General features: G+C 41.3%; 1 protein-coding gene across 1 annotated transcript in view; it reads left to right on the top strand.

The window, feature by feature from the left end:
• CDON (cell adhesion associated, oncogene regulated) overlaps positions 1 to 21,097 on the top strand; it is a 93,059-nt gene that overhangs the window by 37,754 nt on the left and 34,208 nt on the right. Inside the window, exons 4-11 of the mRNA XM_036277028.1 lie at positions 344 to 490; positions 1,578 to 1,721; positions 2,366 to 2,653; positions 4,350 to 4,619; positions 8,883 to 9,236; positions 14,719 to 15,005; positions 16,292 to 16,466; positions 18,217 to 18,345. Of these exons, the coding sequence (XP_036132921.1) occupies positions 344 to 490; positions 1,578 to 1,721; positions 2,366 to 2,653; positions 4,350 to 4,619; positions 8,883 to 9,236; positions 14,719 to 15,005; positions 16,292 to 16,466; positions 18,217 to 18,345 (1,794 nt within the window). The remainder of the gene's footprint in view (positions 1 to 343; positions 491 to 1,577; positions 1,722 to 2,365; positions 2,654 to 4,349; positions 4,620 to 8,882; positions 9,237 to 14,718; positions 15,006 to 16,291; positions 16,467 to 18,216; positions 18,346 to 21,097) is intronic.

A 21,097-nucleotide genomic window follows, 5' to 3' on the forward strand; every position in this document is an offset into this window, starting at 1 on the left:
GCTACACAGAATGCTGGTGCATAGGAAGGTCAGTTTGCTGAGGGACTGGACTGAAAAGGATCTGTCTTGACAGAACGGGAACAGTTGTGCTCTCTACTTCTCACTGATGTTGTAAGAGCAGTTTGCTTTTCTCATGGTCTTCTGGGAAAGGGTGCCAGGGCTCAGCCTCAGCACTCAACCGTGCCCCTCCACCCCACCCCCCTTGAGACAGAAAGATCCCGCTAGCCTGTGGACTGGGATTAGCCGCTACACACAGGTACAGATGCTGTTTGTAGGTTTAAATTTCCTTGGGGAAAGAGAGTTCACATTTCCGTTTATTCATTATTCTGTTTGTTTATTTTAGTTCTTGGTGATTTTGACTCATCCACAAAGCATGTTATTACAGCAGAAGAAAAAAGTACTGGTTTCATTGGCTGCAAGGTGCCAGACAGCAACCCCAAAGCGGAGGTGCGCTATAAAGTCCGGGGGAAATGGCTGCGGCATTCTACAGGTGAGAGCACGGCCAGCCCGCCGCTCCCACAGGGCGAATGCTCACGAAGAGCCTGCCATTAGGCTCTGTGCTGGGGATTGTGGGTACAAAAGTGCACAAGATTCTCCACTCTCAGAAGTCAAGGGGAGGGGAATAGAAGAAATGGTTACACTATGGAAATTATTACAATCTACATTCCCAGTGCTCACCTTCTCAACTCATCCAGGTCTCTACTCAGACCTTCCTCTGAGAAGACCACCCTCAGGGCCCTTTCTTTTATTCATTTATTTATTTTTATCCTCACCCGAGGACATTTTTCCATTTTTTGTTCAGATAGAGTGGGAGGGAGAGAGAGGAAGAAAGAGAGAGAGAGAGAGAGAGAGAGAGAGAGAGACATCGACGTGAAAGGGACACATCGAGTGGCTGCCACCTGCACGACCAACCAGGGACGGGGACAAACTGCAACCGAGGTACGTGCCCTTAGCGGGAACCGAACCTGGGTCTCTCTGGACCGCAGGCTGACGCTCTAACCACGGAGCAAGCCGGCCAGGGCTCTCAGGGCCCTTTCTAAAGTAATGTTCCCTGCTGCTCTCTATCCTCCCTATTCAGCTTCGTTTTTCCCCGATAGCATTGTGTTTTCCCATAGCTCAGTGTGTATTTTTGTCTGCTGGTTAGTTATTTACCCTTTCTTCATTGCTTTATTACTTGTGCCTGAGACATTGTTGGCAGAAAACAGGCCCTCAGTACATGTTGGTTGAGAAAAAAATGTATGCATAGACATGACTGAATATGGGGTGATCAGCACTGTGGGTACCCAAGGTGTAGCTGTATCTGGTCACTGTACGTTGTCTAGCTATGCTTCTGCCGGTGTTCTCACCAGTGAGCTCTGTCATGTTTCAGTGGGCTTGACGGTGTTACTCGTGGACTGCTCCTGACGTTTTCTTTTTTGCCTTGACTTTCTCTTTCCTTCATTGAAAGAATTTTCCTCAATTGCTTACTTGCTGCTGGTCTGATGTCTAAATTTAAAGCATAACTATCAAAATTGATTAGTTTTAATTGGTGTCCTTTGTACAGACCGAGGCCTAACTGCATTCCTTTCCCTCCTTAGAGAATTACTTAATCCTGCCATCGGGGAATCTTCAGATTTTGAATGTATCCTTAGAGGACAAGGGATCATATAAGTGTGCAGCTTTTAACCCTGTCACACATGAATTAAAAGTCGAGCCCATTGGCCAAAAGCTCCTTGTGAGTCGTAAGTATTTGGGAGAATACGGTAACTAGGAAGAGTCCCTGGAAGCATTTCTCATAAAAAGTTGGGAAATGAGAGTTCATTTTTCTTTTAGATCATGTTTGCTTATCCTAAGGAAGTCTTATAACAATTAAATACATAAGGGTATTATAGAATAGTACTGTACATGTCTTAAACTGTAATGATTCATTAGAGGGGAATTTTGTTCAAGATGGCAGAGTATAATCCATTTGGAGAACTATGCCCTTTGTTCAAATAAAAATAAATTTTCAAGAAAATATAACTTGATATTAGTGGTGATCGAGTGTGTGGCTAACTGTGGGTTATGAAAAAATAGTTATTTGTTCTCTTTCATACCTGATTTTTAGAATATGGTAGATCAGTTGAGGTAGCACCAATAGCCACAGCTTAGTGAAGTAGTGATGCCAGCTGTCCTTGCTGAGAATTCTACATTTCTAAACTGCTCATTCGGAAGTAGCCCTGAAGGATCACAAACTCTTAATTTTAATTCTCTACTAAAAATGATTTTGCTACCAGATAGGACCTTGTAGTGTAAAGAAGGAGAACTGGGAAGATAGAAAGCCCACAGATCTGCTAAGGAAGAGAGTGGACGTGATGGTAATGTTTTGTTTCTCCTCTTTCCCTAGGCACTTCTTCCGATGGTTTTCACATTCTTCACCCCACTCTTTCCCAGGCATTAGCTGTGCTTTCTCATAGCCCTATAACCCTCGAGTGTGTGGTGAGTGGGGTCCCCACTTCTCAAGTGCACTGGCTGAAGGACGGTCAGGACGCTGTGGCGGGGAGCAATTGGAGGAGGTTGTATTCTCACCTTGCCACAGATAGCATCGACCCGGTGGATGCTGGGAACTACTCCTGCATGGTGGGAGGCACGTCTGGAGATGTGAAGCATGTGACTTACATGATTAGCGTACTCGGTAAGATGTTACTTAGTACATTTTCTTCCAGTCAGGCTATTTTTCTGATCTCACTGATGTTTGAATGAAAGATCTGTTTGCAAACTATAAATGAAATGAGGACTATCAAGAAATATCGCCCTGGCTGGTTTGGCTCAGCTGTTAGAGCATCGGCCCATGGACCAGAGAGACCCGGGTTCGATTCCTGCTAAGGGCATGTACCTCGGTTGCAGTTTGTCCCCAGTCCCGGTTGGGGTCGTGTGGGTGGCAACCACTCAATGTGTCTCTGTCACATCGATGTTTCTCTCTCTCTTCCTCCTTCTCTCCCTCCCACTATATCTGAAGAAAATAAAAGAAATATCTATATCAGTAGAAAGACAAGCTTCATTTTCCCAATGGACTCCTGAATTAGGCAGTATTTCTGGGAGTCGCAGAACATTTCACCTGGGACGGTCTTGGGAACCTCACCCCAACCTGGTTACATAGCGTAGAGCTTGCTTTTCCTAATGACGTGGAAGAAGGAGGTTGGGATTCAGGAGGATGGAAGATTCTGGGCTGTTGTCTAGTACTGTCCAGTAATAGTAACTAGAAAATAGCATCTCAAAAAGAAATCTATTTTCTTTTATTTTCTCTTTGGAATGCTTTCAGTATATCTGGCTTATAAAATTTGGGTTAGTTTCACCTGCATGTCTATATCTACTCTTTATCTCAAAGCTATTCCTTTCTTTCAGCTCCCTATCTCACTACCATGTAGTAGCAGAAAACATTTTCCTTTATCAAAACAGATTTTCAGGCCCGGCTGGTGTGGCTCACTGGTTGAGGGTCGACTCATGCACCAAGAAGTCGCAGGTTCGATTCCCGGTCAGGGCACATGCCCAGGTTGTGGGCCCGATCCCCAGTAGGGGGCATGCAGAAGGCGGCCAGTCGATGTTCTCTCTCATCAATGTTTCTATCTCTCTCTTCCTCTCCCTTCCTTTCTCTCTAAAATCAATAAAGGAAACAAACAAACAAACAGGTTTTTATGAAAACCGGAAAAAATAGGTAGGAAATGGTTTCATAGTTAATATTGTTTTTGTAAATCTGCACGTGTGTAATTGCAAATATGGCCTGATGTAGGTTACACGGGAATGAATGTGTATGTATGGCAAATGCGCTTTCACGTTTGATCACTAGGACTAGAGTAATATGCATAATCATTTAATTTGGGCATATACTAGAAATGTCGGTAAGTGATTTACTTTGTTTAGGTAAAAACTCACTTGATGGATATTAAAGGAAGTTTTTTGCCCAGTGTACACCTAACCTCAAAGCATAATTGGCCATAAAAAGAATTTAACTTCTGAATAAGAGTTTTTCTCTTTTGGATCTTGTTTAGTGTGAAATTCAGGGAATCTATTACTTTATTTCAAACAAATCACCTAAAACTAATGCTAAAGAAGCCCCAAATTAGAAACCCTTTGTGTGTGTGTGTGTGTGTGTGTGTGTGTGTGTGTGTGTGTTGAGGGAGTTAAGTGGGTGGAGAGATCTATAAAAGAGATTATAACATATTAGTAACATATGGTTTATCCTATTAAAGGAAAGTTGAAATACATTTCTGAATTTTTTTCTTGACCACACCAGATGGGGAGAATGTGAAGAAACGATACAGTTTGGTTTTAACTAGTTATTGGTAGGGAAGATTTTATATAACTCGTGATAATTTATGTTTTGTTTTCAGAACATGCTTCAATTTCTAAAGGACTGCAGGATCAGACAGTGTCTCTGGGTGCCACCGTACAATTCACTTGTGAAGTTCATGGGAACCCATCCCCCAACCGCACCTGGTTTCATAATGCTCAGCCTATTCATCCTTCCCCACGACATCTCACTGCAGAAAATGCATTGAAAATCAGTGGTGTTACCATGGAAGACTCAGGGCTGTATCAGTGTGTAGCAGATAATGGCATTGGATTTATGCAGTCTACTGGGAGACTTGAAATCGAAAAAGGTAGTCTTTAGGTCATAAAATTAATTGTAGGAAATTTTTCTTCTTATATAGGTTTTTGTTGTGGTTGACATTTACCTGAAGGGAGTGACCCTATCATTGTAACAGAACTGTCTTCATGTTCCCTGGCTCTTTCTAGTTGCAGATAGGCATTTCCATGAAGAAGCAGTTTTACTTAATCAAGCTCATTAAAAATGTAAAAAAATCTGTTTTTCAACAGATTCTATGTAGTTTATAAAGTATATGGTAAAATATACTGTTCCCAGCCAGCTAGATTTCTCTTTAGAACTAATGAGTTTTATCAGTTTTTGTAAATGTCACACACAACGTGTGTGTGCATTTAGTAACAATATCAGTTTTTGTTGTTTTTTTACATAAATGGTAGTAGCATTCTTTACTTTGAATTTTTCACTTATATCTTGGATATCTTCCATATTGTACATAAACAGTGTTTTCATTCCTTTATAAAAATGACTGCTTATTAGTATTCTATTGTATAGTTGGAATGATTTGATTAGTACCTTATTAGTGGCTGTTTCTAATCTTTTGCTCTTATAAGGAGTTCTACAATGAACGTCCTTTTACATAGATTATTTTGCACTTGTGTGAATACTATAAAATAAATTCGTAGAAATGAACTGGCTGAATAAAAGCATATATGCATTGGTAATTTTGATAGCGATCCCAGAGTTGCCTCTAAAACTGTTAGCAGTTTACATTCCCACCAGCAATGTGTAATGGCCCGTTTCCTCATGTCCTCGCCGAGGCAGGGTGTTGTCGGTATTTTGTAATCTTCGCAATCTGATAGGTCTAAAAAGAAGTGCCTTTTGATCTATATTTTATTGTCAGTGAAATTGGGCATCCTTTCCTGTGTTTTGAGCCATTTGAATTGTGTATTGATTCTTTATTGTCTTTTATCCATTAAAAAAATTAGTTTGGTTTTATTGATTAATAGGAGCTCTTTATATATTAGGGAAATTAGTATTTTATCTACAAGTTATAAATAGTTGGAATTTCAAAGAGTCAGTATGATACAAACAAGTTCTGACATTTGTGCATTTAATTTCGATGTTAGTTAAAAAATAAATTTTGATGGGCATATATTTGGAAGTTTAAAATTATACTTCTCTATAGCTGGGTCAAAAATATAATGGAAATTTAAAATATTTTGAATGATAATGAAAATGTCACAGATCAAACAGTGTGCGATGTAGTAAAATTGGAACTTAGAAAGTAATTTATAGCCTAAATGCTTATAAAAGAAAATTAGTATGATTGAAGATTACTGAGATAAGTAAAACACTAGAATAGATTTAAAGAAAGGAGATAAAGATAAGGGCAGAAAGCAAATAAATGAAACATGAAGATAAAATAGAGAGCATCAGTAGAGGCATACCTGGTTTTATTCTGTTTCGCCTTATTGTGCGTCACAAGAATGGTATGAGAAGTACAAGTTAAAGCCAGTCTCATTTATGAACATAGATGCAAAAAATTTTTTTAGTGCAGAAATCTTATATAAAATATTAGCCAGCCATCGATATATATAAAAGGAAATACGTCTTGACTGAGGAGTTATCCTGGAAGTCAATCAGAAAACTTAGTGTCATTCATCCTATTTATGGAATAAAGGAGAAAAACTATGTGATTATCTCAAAAAGAAGCAGAAAAACATTTGACATAATTCAGTATCCATGTTAGACACTCTTAGAAAAATAGAAATAGAGTAGAACTTTTAAAACTTGCTTAGAAGAATCTAACAAAATAGGAAACATCACTTTTAATGGTGAAATGTTAGAAGCATTCCCTATAAAATCTCTTTTATTTATTATGTACTATAACCATTGTTTCTGTAGTTCAATTAAAATGTTTTCTTGGTGTTAGCTTTTCTTAAAAAAAAAAAACTCTTTTATTTATCATAATACTTGAGGTTCTAACCAGCACAGAATAATAAGAAAAAGAAATAAAATTATGTAAGAATAAGAAAGAAACCAAATTGTTATTTATTTACAAAATAATACCAACATTTGGTATTACACAGTTGCCAGATCTTTCCAAAATCTTTTTGTAGATTCTTGCAATTTCAATTAAAATTCTGTCAGAATATTTTGAGGACCTTGACAAACCAATTCCAAAATTTATATGGATGATCAAAGGCCCAAGAATAGATAAGACACTCTAAAAGAAGAAAAAACATGGGGGACTTGCTTTAACAGATATTAAAACATATACAAAAATCTGTAGTAATTAAGACAGTTATATTGGTGCAGGAACAGAAAAATAGACTCTTGAAACAAGACAGAGATAGTCAGAAAGACACTTGCACTTAAAGATTTGACTCAGGTGGCATAGCAGATCACCAAGGGGAGATATCCATGTCAGGTTTGGATGTGAAATAATTGGTTATCTAAGTGGAGGAAAAGAAGAAAGTAAATCTCTTAACTTGTATTGGATACAGAGAAATTCCCAGTGGGTTTAAGACTTACATAGAAAGGCAAAACGGCAAAGTTTTTGAAGAAAACATAGGAGAATATCTATATGATCTAGGTAAAACTTTTTAACAAGATATTTTAGGGTAATTTTAACAAAAGATTGATCTGACTTGAGATTAAAATATTCCAGTTTTTAAAAAAATACCATTAAAAATGAAAAGAAATAAACTGGGAAAAAATACTAGTAACATATATAACTAACAAAAGAACAGTATCTGGTATATACAGAGAACTCGGAAACCATTACAAAAAAGATAATCCAGCCCTGGCCAGTTTGGCTCAGCGGTTAGAGCGTCGGCCTGCGGTCCAGAGAGACCCGGGTTCGGTTCCCGCTAAGGGCGCTTACCTCGGTTGCAGTTTGTCCCCGGCCCTGGTTGGTCGTGTGGGTGGCAGCCACTCGATGTGTCCCTTCACGTCGATGATTCTCTCTCTCTCTCCCTTCCTCTCTCTCCCTCCCACTCTATCTGTACAAAAAATGGAAAAATATCCTCGGGTGAGGATAAAAAAATAAAAAAAATAAAAAAAAAAACAAAAAAGATAATCCAATAGAAAAACGGACAGAAGGCATTTCACAAAGGACACGTGAACACGTGAAAGGATGTTCAGTGTTGTTTGTACTCAGGGAAGTGCAGGTTATGACTAGTGAAAGAGCATTTATTTAACACATAAGAGATTGGCCAAATTCAGAAGTCTGCTAGTACCAAGCATTGGTTGGTTTCTCAAATGTAGGACATTGGACTGGAGAAAGAGAAAGATATGCTGGTGAAAATGTCATTTGTCATCAGCATTCCATTGAAGGCGTACTTAAAAATAGACCCAGAGAATACCTGGGACCAGAGGCAAAGAGTTGGTGCCACTTTTAGAAAGAAAAACCTTGTTTGTGTATATGGTAGGAAGTATGTTTATCAACTTTTACTCAGAACAGGGTTTTCTCCCAGAATTTTTTATTTTATTTTAAATCTTCACCCAAGGATATATTTTCATCGATTTTTTGATTTTTTTTTTAGAGAGAGAGGAAGGGGTGGGGGAGAGAGAGGAACATTGATGTGAGAGAGAAACATTGATCAGTTGCCTCCAGTACATGCCCTGACCAGGGATAGAACCTGCAACCTAGGTATGTGCCCTGACTAGGAATTGAACCTGCACCCTTTTGGTATACAGGACGATGCTCTAACCAGTTGAGCCACCTGGCCAGGGCTCACAGGCTTTTTATAATCAGATTTCCCAACCCACCCCCTACTTTCCCAGGAATTGACTTTTCATGAAGGAATATTTCGGGTTTTTTACTACTTGACCCCTTTTTCATGTTAAAGTCTGAGGTTCGGGCTTTATGTGATCTGTATTTATAGTGGGCAGATTGTATCGAATATCTATTGGAAAGCTCTCAAAAGATCGTGTGCATTCCTTTCTTTCTGAAGGACGGGAGATCTATATAGGAGATGGTCTGGGAGCTCGAAACTATGAACAGTCCTACTTTTTATGGACAGTTTTACTTGGTGCAAGTTGAGAAGAGAACTAGGAAGAAAGGAGTCGTCTTGGTTCTATCATTATCATAACATCACTATTTTCGGGTGGCACTGTGAACACTGCTCTGCTGTTTCAGTGAATGATTGTGTTTTGCGCGTAAAACACTGTTTAGAAACGTGTATAAAAAAGTGTTTCTGACTGCTACCTGTGCACGACATTGAGAACATTTACACAATAGGATGAAATTGTTTTGCATTGTGGATACTGTAGTGTTCTTAACTTTTTTGTATGTGAATGACTTTTTTAACAGACAGTGGACTCAAGCCAGTTATAATTACAGCACCAGCAAGTACAAAGGCAGTAGAAGGAGACTTTGTTACTTTGTCCTGTAATGCCACTGGAGTCCCAGTTCCGGTCATTCGTTGGTATGACAGGCATGGATTGATAACCAGCCATCCGTCTCAAGTCCTCAGAGCTAAGTCCCGGAAGTCACACTTCCTAAGACCTGGGGGCGTTGACCTGGAGCCTGTGTACTTTGTCATGTCCCGAGCTGGCTCCAGCTCTCTGTACATCCAGGCCATCACTCAGGAGCATGCTGGGAAGTATACCTGCGAAGCTTCGAATGAGCAGGGCACTGCGCGGTCGGAAGCTGTCCTCACAGTTGGTGAGTTGCCAGCTATGTATCTTTTTTTAGTATTTCTTAGTATTTCTTCCAGGTGAATAGTTTTCTTTGATATTAGGGGATAAAGTGCTTTTAAGTATTATTTTAATGAATCCAGCAATCCTAAAGATATATATATTTTTTCAATGACAGTGACACGTAGAAATGTAGTTTTTGGCATTTGGTCTTAACATGAACTGAACAAACTTTGGTCTCCATTTCTGATGTGTTTGCTGAGCTTGTAATTGTCATGTAGAAGCTCTCGTTTGGGAAGCCCAAGGTATGACCCATGGGGGAGAAGCAAATTTTCCTGTACCCTCAAGGTTCTTCTGGTTTAATAATCAAATAGACCTGAGACAGGTTAGCAAGAGGAAATAAGCAAATTTAATAACATGCATATGTATGGGAACCCCACACATATGAGAGAGTCAGAGACCCCACATGTTGGGGAGGTTCTGAGATGGAAAGGGAACATGAGTACACAAGACACCCTGAGCTCGGGATGTGGGAAGGTGCCTTGGGGCTTCCAAAAGTCATTGCGGGACGATAAGAGCAGACCTTGAGTAAACAGAGGTTTGCCCTGCCCTGTAGATAGGACAGAAGTTCTTTCTGGTCATCTCCTATGGGCAAGTCTTCTAATTCAAGGTCTTCTAGTAGTTAAGGTGGGGGCAGAAGTTTCTCTTGAGAGCCTGCAGCTAAAGTTGCCTTTAGCTCAAAGCAATCTGCATACCAGAGACACATCTTGGAGAGACTCATTCTGGAATCCCACAGACCTCTTCTTGTGTTTAACGCTTTTGGTTTTCTAAGCTACTGAAAATGTCATTGCAGACATTTTTAAGGTGAGCCCTTGATCAGTACAGTATCCACAGTCTAAAGTACACCTGCGAAGCTTTGAATGAATGTAAGTCTAAAGGGTTGGCTTTCAGATAGAAAGTAGAGTCATGGTACTGTCAGACGACACCTGCCTGTGTATTTCCCCCATCGTATTCAGTTATTTTTCTAATGGGGTGTATAATATTAACTCTGTATATTTTACCGATTTTTTTTTGGTGATGATGACTTATAATCATTATATGGTTTTTGAAGTACTGGTAATAGAATATCAGTATTATTAAATTAATTCAAATTTGACTAAATTCAAGTTCAAACTTTACATCAGTAGGTATTTAAATTTTTATTTATTGATTTTAGAGAGAGAGAGGAAGGGGGAGAGTGAGAGAGAGAGACATCGATTTGTTGTTCCACCCACCTCTGCATCCATTGGCTACTTCTTGTATGTGCCCTGACCAGAGATGGAACCCGCGACCTTGGTGTGCTGGGACAGCACTCTAACCAGCTGAGCTACCCGGCAGTAGGTGCTCAGAGCATCATTCCCAGCAAGCAGTCAGAGTGGAGATTGCCGTGCGAGGAGAGTGGGAGTATCATAGAGTAGTGCCGTCCTTAGTCTTGGCGGCTGAGGTTCCTGCCCTGGGCCTCTGCTTTACAGGGCTTCGTGCGGCCCTCTTCTGCCTGGTCCTCAGGTCCCACAGGTCAGAGTCCGTGGGGTCAAGGGGCTGTGCTTACCTGGAGAGTGATGCTCATATTTCTCCTTCTGCACAACAGGCCTGGGGCTTCAGAATACTCTGTTTTAATTAGTTTACAGTCTGATTCCACACAGGTCTTTCCCCCGGTCCGTCCACCAGAGTGGAGGCAGGTACCCTCCAACCAGAGGAGTGGCCAGGCGCTGGTCTTCGCAGATGACTGGTGGTGAAGTAGACGGAGGTGGACGTGTGCACTGGTCTTTCCATTTGCATGCACAAAAGGACCTGGCTCTGATGAGGCTGAGGGTAGACAGAGAAGGGAAGGCCAGGACTCCATTTCTACTCTTGTGCTGCTTACTGTCTGAGTGCTGGAGGTGGGCCTGATGTGGTTTCAGCATGCAGGCTGTTAGAATTCTGGCTCTGCTACTTAGGAGCTTTGTCCCCGGGGCACTGAACTCGTCTGTGCTTGTTTCCTGGTCTGCATAACAGGTATAGTGACGTGCCACTCATAGGCTCGATGTGAGAAATCAAGGAGTCAATAACGTGTGAAGTGCTTAGAATGGTGCCTAGCAACAGAAATCCTTCATAAATACTAAGTATTAGGTTACGGTTATTACTAGCTACTTATTATTAAATTATAATTGCCCATGTGGTGATTAAGGAAGAAAGACATAGTTACTGATTTTGGTAACCTTAAAAATCCTTAACTAAAGAAGGTATTGAGTGCTATATACGTTTATACATACATATGAATATGCATGCATGTGTGTTCACATATCTGTTCTGCTAAACAAAACTGTAAGACAGGTGCAATGCAGGTGCTGCTTGGGTAGCATTTAGCTGAAGTGATTATTTTTTGTAAATGTAGGGTAGAGCGAACTGTAGAGGTCATAGACATAGCTGATGAAACCAGCTATTCTAAGTGCCTCACTTTAAATATGATCAGAAGCCCTTAGAAGGTACATAAACTACCTTGTTTAGATGAGATCTTCTTAGACCTTTGAGATGGCCCCCTTCAGGATTTTATGTCTTGATAAATACCACTTTTATGTATGGTAACTCCATCACCTACATCCTACTTAAGTGGTCCCTCATTGCCTCTTTTACATGCTCTGTAATAATTATTAACACCCAGCTGAGTTCATTAATGCTCAGAACACTATGGAACCTGAGCCTTGTTAAATCCCAGTGCGCTGACAGCCTTGTCCTTTGTCGATGGTGAACAGGGGAGTAGGCAAGGTCAAGGAGAGAGCGAGGACTATCCCCCACACCCCTGGTTCTTTTCTTCCCCGAGACCTGGATGTGCAAATATTTGTAGAGTGAGTTGTGCCTCTTCCAAACTGTAATAGGAGTTGGCCTGGACTTCCTAAAGAGTTTTGGGTGGGGGTCGCTGCTGTAAGTGGTCACAGTGGGGACAACTTTGACCGATATGGTTATATTCCCTGCTCAGTTACTGTAAATTCAGAATCTTTAGATTCACTGCCATAGTTACAGTATTTAGAAAACCAGTTTTATCCATCTATTTTCCAAATCAAAAAATTATTCCACCTTACAAAATGCTAGATATCTCTTCTGACTATTTCACAGAGTTGTTTTGAAGATAAATGGAAATCATGTATGTGAAAAAATTTTGAAAGTGCTGTTAAGACCATATAAATTGTATCTAGAATCTTGTGAGTGCTCAAATGATGTTATTGGGAATAGTAAATGAAGATTAATGGAGTCCTGTTTATAACAGCAGTCATGGAAAAGTCTCATTGCATCCGGAATAACAGAAGTCGAGTCTTGACACACAGGCTGTAGCTTAGTGTTCCTCATGCCTCTGTATAAACTGAGGCACATGGTATTTAAACTCTTCCACAGCCAAATACCGCTTCCCAGTGGTAACCTGCCCAGAGGATCCTTGGAGCTACTGTTGATAAAAAGGTCCTCCACGGCCCTGAGCCACCACTAGTGCCCTCCACTGCTGAGCCCGTCCCTGCATCAGCAGCACAGACCCCCGACTCAGCCCACGTTCTGACTCACTGGGTAAACACGCTGTTCCAGGAGCAATATTTTGAAGTCTCCGTGAACGTAATTAGTTTTCTTCTCTGTTATTTTCTCACTAGCTTCTTGTTTTCTTTGACAGAGGATGCTTCTGGGACACCTTTCCTCTCTTGTAAACAAACAGAGAACTGACCTTACACTGTTAGTCCCGCTCCTAGACTGCCGTAGTTCTCCTAAAAACATACCCTCCTGTTCCCAGAAGTCTGACTTCATTGTGGAAAAGAAACTCTAACGTTGTTTCCTGTGCTCCCTTCCTCCACAAAAGTAGTCAAAAAAAGGAGACTTTTTTTTTGGACAGTATTAATAGCCCTTTAGAGAACCCAGGCTGTCAATCCTGAAGTTTTATTGTGTTGGCAATATATTTGTTTTCATACATTGCCTTCTCACTTTGTCATGCGGTATATACTAACATGCCTCAGCCAGCTGTTAATCTCTCAGAACCCTCATTTCTTCATCTGTAAAGTGGGAGTATTACTATCTAAGGATGTTGTTTTGAGAATTAAATGAGATTATGTTTATCGACATCGGTGTGTAACACGTGCTCTGCGTTTTTGACGCACCCAGCCTACTGTGGCACACGTGACTTATTTCCACCTTCCTCCGTGTGCTGCATGCCTCTAGCAGTCAGGCTGTCTGCCATTTTAGCTGTCTTTATTTTTAATTCCTGAGGATACTTTTCTATTTATCGTTAGATAGAGTGGGAGGGAGGGCAGGGGGAAGAGAGAGAAAAATTGAGGTCTCTATCATCTCAACTGGTTGCTTCCCGCACAACCCGACCAGGGCCAGGAGGAACTGCAGCGGAGGTACGTGCCCTTGACCGGAATCGAACCCACGACTCGCCGGTTCATGGGCCCACGCTCTAACCGCTGAGCCAAACTGGCCAGGGCGATTTTATCTTTCTTTAGATTGGCTGTGATTTTAAACCTCCTTCAGTTTTGTCCAGATACCGGGCTTGTTTGGAAATAAGTAGATTCCTTTTTCTCTGCTCGGTTTGTTTCGTATCTTCCCTCCTCTTGAAGGTAGTTTGTTTTCTGTGCGCACAGTGCGTATTTTAGTCATTTGGCCTAAAGATTCATGACTCAGAACAGCTGCCCCGTACTCGCTCCTACAATTCTGTGGGTTACCCGGAGGCAGCGGGGCGCTCTGCCGGCCTTCCTCGGGTCTCTTAGCTGCTGGGATCAGATGGCACTGGGGCTGGGACCTTCAAAGTGGCTTCACGCACATACGTGGCACTTTCGTGAGGGCCGGGACCATCCCCAACTTCTTTCTCTGTCTCTCTCCACGTGGTGGTCCCTCCGCAGGGCTGGCGTGGGCATCTGTATGTGGCAGCACGAAACTGAAAGGGCCAGGCCTCCTGAATGCGTTTGCCTGGGGGCGCACGGTCTCACTCCTCTCCCATTGGTTACCGCCGGTCACAGGGCCAGCCGCATCCAGCGCCGGAGGGGACCGCCGGGCTCTTTGGAGGCTGGCTGCCTGGCAGACCATAGCGTAACACCTACCATTTCCTTGCTCCCAAGGAATGCAGCTCCTCGTGCTCCATTTACCAACTAGAGTCAAAGCTCCATGTTCTCTACATACAATCTTCTGAAGTGAAGGTAGCAGATTGTTGGAAAAGAGTGGGGTGCTGGTGTAGAGCACGGAAGAAATAGCATCCTTTAAACCACTAAATACTGCATCGTGTCATTGAACTTTCAAACAATTAATTTGCTCCTTCATGAATAAGAGGTAGCTTACTGGAGGTTGGATGGTTAGATGTTCCCATGAATTATACATTGAAATGTTACTTGCTTTAACTTCCAGGGCTCAAACTGTATCAGTGAGGGCAGGCATTAGATCGCTGCATAGAAGACACTGAAACAATGCGTTTCTTCAAGCTGCCTCCCCTGTTTCTCTCTCTCCCTGCCTCCCTTTCTCTGCAGCCCCTTTGGAAACAAATACAGAGGCAGGAACAGTCACAGCCGATGCCACTCGGAATGATGAGAGAGATGGTTTGGAAACTGGATTCGTGAGCTCATTTCCAGCGAAGGAACATTCCAGTGCAGTGGAATCGCCATCAGAGAAAAATGCCAGTGGTGCTTCAGTCCCAGATGCCCCCATCATTCTGAGCCCCCCACAGACCCACACCCCGGATACATACAGCCTGGTCTGGAGGGCGGGGAAGGATGGGGGGCTGCCCATCAATGCCTATTTTGTGAAGTATCGAAAGGTAATGTCTGCTCGTGTATCATCTTTTCTCACACCCGAACACTGTGTGTACAGCATAGACTTACTCTCTTTTACTTTTGGGGAGTGGCAGGAAGGAGAACAAGATGTTCTAGGAGAAGGAGTTTAGGAGAAACATCCCAGCTGGATTTACCAGCTTATAAAAGTAGTAAGAATGAGGTATAAACATTTCCCCCCAAATTGAGATTCTAAGAACCTAGTAACTTCTCAACGTTTTTTACCAAACATTGTAACCCCTTGAGTATGAAATGCTATAAATCACTTTTAAAAAAGTCATTCCCCTTTCTCTAACATAGTAGTATACAGTTTATTCACCAAATACAGCATTTTCTTATTGAAAGCAACTTCTTGAACAAAGTCCTCTCGCATAATCTCTGACAACTGTTTGCATTTCGAGTCGTCTTCTTAATTGTATTAGAATTTTATGTTGTTTGGTTATTTATTATGGTAAACTTTGATCCTCCGTTGATTTTGCTGATGTTTTCCATCCAGGGGCTTGTATTAAAGCTAAATGAAAAAAAGCCCCTCTGTTTAATGAGACTAGCAGATGAGTGAAATGGAAAGGGATGCGCTCATGTTTAAAAATCATTTTCTTTGTTCAAGACATTTGGTAGCCATAAGATAGTTTTAATATCTGGAAAAATTAACATCATGAGATTTGAATGTTTATTTACTGTTTCTAACCTGATGATTCTAGATGAGGGGAGTTTCACTGATCCTCTTATCCACATGGAAACTTTTGTATAATGTTGTCTATTGGTTCCATTAATGAAGATGCAATGGATTGGATCTCTTTTAAATTCATTTCGTCCAACACATACTGAAGCAAGAATGCTAGAAATAGATAAGACATAATTATATAATCCATATATACACAAATATATATATTCTAATTTATCATATTATGTATAGTATGCATTATCGTTAATACACATTATTAGATACTTATTTTATTCTCCAGTTAACCCAGTAAGAAAAGAGTATGTTTCCATTACAAGTGAAGGGAACAAACTCAGGAGATGAAGGGACTTGCCTGAGGCCACAGTCAGTGGGAAGCGGCAGAGCCAGGAGTCTGCAGTGAGAATCCCCAAGTTCCCGCTGCAAGTCTCCTAATAGTCCTTAAATCTCTCAAGATGAAGAAGTAGGGTGTCTTTTATTTAAAACGGTACATCACTTCCCCAAATTCACCCTGAACGGAATAACTTCTAGTTTGTATCAGATTTGAATGGAAGCTGTTTCTGCCGCTCACCTCCGTCTCCTCTCGAGCAGCTGGACGATGGTGTGGGCGTGGTGGGAAGCTGGCACACAGTCCGCGTCCCAGGCAGCGAGAACGAGCTGCACCTGTCGGAGCTGGAGCCGTCTAGTCTCTACGAAGTCCTGATGGTGGCCAGGAGCGCGGCAGGGGAAGGCCAGCCTGCCATGCTGACCTTCCGGACGAGCAAAGGTGAGTCCGTCTTCCAAAGAGGAATGAACTGGGTGATGTCACTTTATTATAAGTATCTTTTTGGGTAATAGAGATTCTTATGTATAAATTCATTAACTAAGCCCACAATGGTACCCTTTGGGGCCACATTGGATGGTTATATTATTCCGTTCCACCCCATAGTCCACAAATATTTCTGAGAGATATGTAAGGCCTTAGGGGAGGTGATGCAGGGAGAACAGAGGTGATCAAGACATCCTAGTGGAGCTTTTACTTTGCTAAGAAGGTAAGATATATGCTGAAACATCAACTATCAGGCACAATTTCAGTTCAGCTAATATTTACTGAATGCCTCCTGTGTGCCTGGTAACAAAGCAGGCAAAACCCCTTATTCTCATGGAGCTTACATTCTAGTTGGAGAGACTTAGACCCAAGTTATAAGTATATTAGAAGGTGGTGAATGTTAACAAGAAAAATAAATTCGGGGACAGATGTAGGAAGTGTATGGGGTAGCAGTTGTCATAGTTTAGGGAGGTGGCCAGAGAATTCTTCAGTAAACAGTCGACAGCAGAACAGAACATTAAGGAAGCAAAATAGAAAGCCATGTGGCTATTGGGAAAAGAACATCTCAGTAGTGAGAATAGCAAGTGCAAAGGCCCTGGGGTGGGTGTGCTTGGTGTATCCTTGGAACATTGAGGGAGCCTCTGTGATGGAAGCAGAGTAAGCGAGAACACTCAGGGAGGTGACAGAGTGGCCAAATCACACAACACCTTGTCGACATTGACTTTGAGTGAGCTGGAAGCATTGCAGGAATTTGAGCAGAGTTGTGATGCCATCTGCTGCATGTTTCAAGGGACATTTCTGACTGTAGGGTAAGGAGTAGGGCAAGGGTATAGGTAGAGGCCAGACTATGATAAGTACTAGGAAAGGCTTACAGAGAAAATGCCAGAAGTGTACAGAGAAAGGATATTCTTTCTGTGGATAGCCTGTGAGAGTAGGCTTGATAGAAACAGTGCCATCATAGCTTGGCCATAGATTATCAAGAAGACCTCAAGGAGTGGAGATGGGGGTTGGGTGGGAGAGTGTTTTATTATGGCACAATAATAAAAGGAAGTATGATGATTGAGAAGAAATGATTAATTGACTTTTGAAAAAGACCCTTTCATGTAATTACTGAGACTGGCCAGAAAAATAATGAGTATTTCTCATTTGAAATGTATTTTGAGTTAATTTTTATAATTAGTCCTTAGGTTTTTTTATAGAGTTTGACCTATAAATACTGAATAATAAGCATGTATTTTAGTTTTAAATAATCATCCAATTTCACTTTTTGCCTCTTGAAATTTTAAAACTTAACATGACAATTTTCCTGTGAAGAAACTTAACAGAAGCTCTTTAATAATGAATTTTTTGTTTTAGAATTAAGAAATATGTACAGTAAAAAGAAAAATTGGACAAATAATTTGAAAACCTTCACCCTGGTTATTTGACTTTTTCATGTGTGGTTTTTTTTCTACGTGTAAATTAAAGTCAGCCTGTGAAGAAAGACACATTTTAGTTTCCCTTTAAGGTATTAGAAAGAATTAAGTAGTTTTTAAAGTCAACGCTTCAGAGTAGCTAAGTATTTACAACGTAGGTCTTAAATTTAGATACTGTAACAGAGAAGCTCAGATATTTACATCTGTGTGCCAGCTGAATTTCATGGTATCTTTTCTTACTTTGGGTATACACAGAAGCTTATGTTACCGTATATGTTTTTTAACCTTTCTAGAGAAAACAACCTCATCGAAAAACACCCAGGCATCCTCCCCTCCGGCGGGAGTTCCTAAGCGCCCCGCGGTTTCAGAGGCTGCAGACCACTTTGGGGTGGTTCTGACCGACCCCTCCAGGCACAGCGGAGGTAAAGAGAAGAGTCTTCATGTTAATTATTTTGTTTGTGTATAAATGTAACTGACTCCTTTCAGATTCTTTGGGGTGCAGAGTGGGGCAGGGTGTTTGTTTATTATTCAGGTTACATCGTACCATGTACTCTTCTAGGTCCTCTTTCGACCATTTTCTTGAATGTCCTGTAGTATCAAATCTTGGTGACCCAGTGTCATGATTGGTGTTTAAGATAATACACTGAGATTCAAAACATCTGGTACTAAGTTTTTATAACTCATGAAAGGGAGTTGGCAAGGAAACCAGATTTATATTTTGAACTCTAAAAGTCTGTCTTTTTTGTTGATGATTAATCAAAATATACGGTGGTACCTATAGTAAGATTTAGGTTTTTTAAACTTAAATGATTACAAGTCACACTCAGTTTCATTGCTGTCTCTTGTCAATCTTACAGTTTTTAGATATTATAGCAGCAAAATCTTCAAAAGGCATCGTTTTCATATTTAAATTTTACAGTTATCAATTCTGCAGCTACAGTGGTAGACACTCTACTAAATGCTGGAGCTTCAGAGATAAAATAAATTTTGCAAGATGATACAGACAACTAAACCAATAACAATGTAGTGGGTAGTAGGGACTAGTTAACTCATAACGATGATTCTGATTCACTGTGTCCGAGATTCTACACCTGGTACTGTGAGAGTACAGAGAAATAGCGAATCACCCGTCTGATAGAGAGGAGGCCCAGCGGTGGAAAGAGAGTCTCCCTGGGCTCAGCCTCACAGACAGCGCCGTAGCTGGACGAAGAGACAGAAAAAGAGGTTCAAGGCCAAGGCAGCTCTTTGTGCAAAGACACATCTGATTGACGTGTTCTGTATTCATTTAGAGATTTAGAGGTTAGAGATTTTATTAGTATGACTGGTTGCTTTGAGAATGATGGGAGAGGGGAAGGGAAGGAAGCAGGTGGGTGCCTTGGATAATGTACTTAAAAATGCCATCTTTCCCTGAAAGCTATAAAGAACTCAAGGATTTTAAAGAGGAAGGCAGGCATGGCAAAAGATGAGGCTAGAGAAATAACGAGGATAGTGATGGTGAGAATGGAGAAGGAGAACACACATGGCAGATTAAGGCGACTGAATCTACGCTGAATGAGAAGGAGAAACACGGTGACTTGGGCTTGGGCAACTAGGGCCCATTTATCAACAGAGGCAGTAAGAATGTTCAGGTGCAGATTATGGGTTTGGTTTTGGAAATCATGAGTTTGGAGTTATCCAAGCAGACATCATCAGAAGAAGTGATTTATTTAATTGTCACAACAACCCTATGGAGAAGGTAGCAAATCTGTTTTACAAAACAGGAAACAGACTCAAGCAGTTCCGCAGCCTGAGATCATCCGGAAGAACTGCTACTCGAAGTCGGAATGTTTAGCTCCAATGCAGTGTTCTTTCTTTTGTCCTTTAACTGTCACATGCTGTTTCTTTTAGATATTGAAGACACTCTTCTCTGTGAGACTTTTTTCCCTAATAACTTTCTTTTTCTGTTCACACTGTGCCGTCCTCTGATGCGTTTTAACCTCGTATGAATCAACATAAGGAAGTTGTTTGGTTATGTAGTATTTAAAAAGAGATTCACTAACAGTTTTATTCATTCTGTTTCCATTGCTTTCTAACTTGAAAGGAATACAGTAAGTATCACTCAAAGTTGCCTGCTTTGAATATATTTCTATTCTCATCTATTAAGCAGTTTGCTTTTAAAATGCCACAGTTGTCTCCACACAAGTACCCTGTGCAGCAGTATTAGTATCTGGCTTGAAGAGGTGTTGAGACAGAGGGTGTTGCTTGAGGAGTGTGGCACAGGCTAGACAGACAGGGCTCCTCTGGTGACTTCATCTAAGTAATGTGACCATGCCCAGAGTGGGTCCTTCTTGTTCCAGCTCCAGAAACTTGATGAAAGAAAGCCAGTCTCTTGAAAACTAGGTCACTTTTACAGAATTCACAGCTGAGTGGCAGTATACTAACTTGTGATGTAACTGTCCTTCAGACCAGCGGTTTCTGTCCGCATCTTGTCCTTGTAGGAATGAAGTGCGGAGCCATTCAGGACCACCCAATTGCTTGGTCAACAAGAAGGGTTAGGTACCTGGTTTAAATGGCTGACGTTTCCACCTGCCACAGAATCTAGACTGTCTAATCTGAGGGTTAGGACATCCCCTCTTCCTTGGCAGTTCAAACTGAAAACTACTAGACATTAGCACTCTGACCCCCTTTTTCTGCATGTTCATGTGGATCATCTACTTTCTCATAGCGCTTTTCTTTTGATACCATTTTAATAACCTGGCTATATTTAACAGGAAAAGAATAAAGGGAAGACCAGATAATACAGGCATGCCATTTATACAGCTTTGCCAGAAACCTGCAGTTCAATACGCCAGGCCTTTTCCCCACAGATGGATGGGGTGGGGGGAGTGGACTGGACAAAGGCAGTTTAGACGCATGCCCAGTCAAGTCTAAGTGACATGGAAAGGTGGTTACCTGTCTGTCATACCTGGGAACAAGTCAGTGGCCAGAGCAGGCATGGCCCCTGCAAGGGTGTGAAACCTGAATATTTAAATTTCTGAACAAACGAAGTTCACTTTCTGCCGCTCTTGGTTCTTTGTCTTGCTGCCCACGCTGGACTCCTGGCTTGCAGGACTGAGTCCAGCCCAGTATTCTGTTGGACCCAGTTCATGGAACAAAAACCCTGGACACTGGCCCCGCTTCTAGCTCCACTGAATT

The sequence above is a fragment of the Molossus molossus genome, unplaced genomic scaffold, assembly GCF_014108415.1.
Source record: "Molossus molossus isolate mMolMol1 unplaced genomic scaffold, mMolMol1.p scaffold_m16_p_22, whole genome shotgun sequence".
In the NCBI taxonomy this organism is placed as follows: domain Eukaryota; kingdom Metazoa; phylum Chordata; class Mammalia; order Chiroptera; family Molossidae; genus Molossus; species Molossus molossus.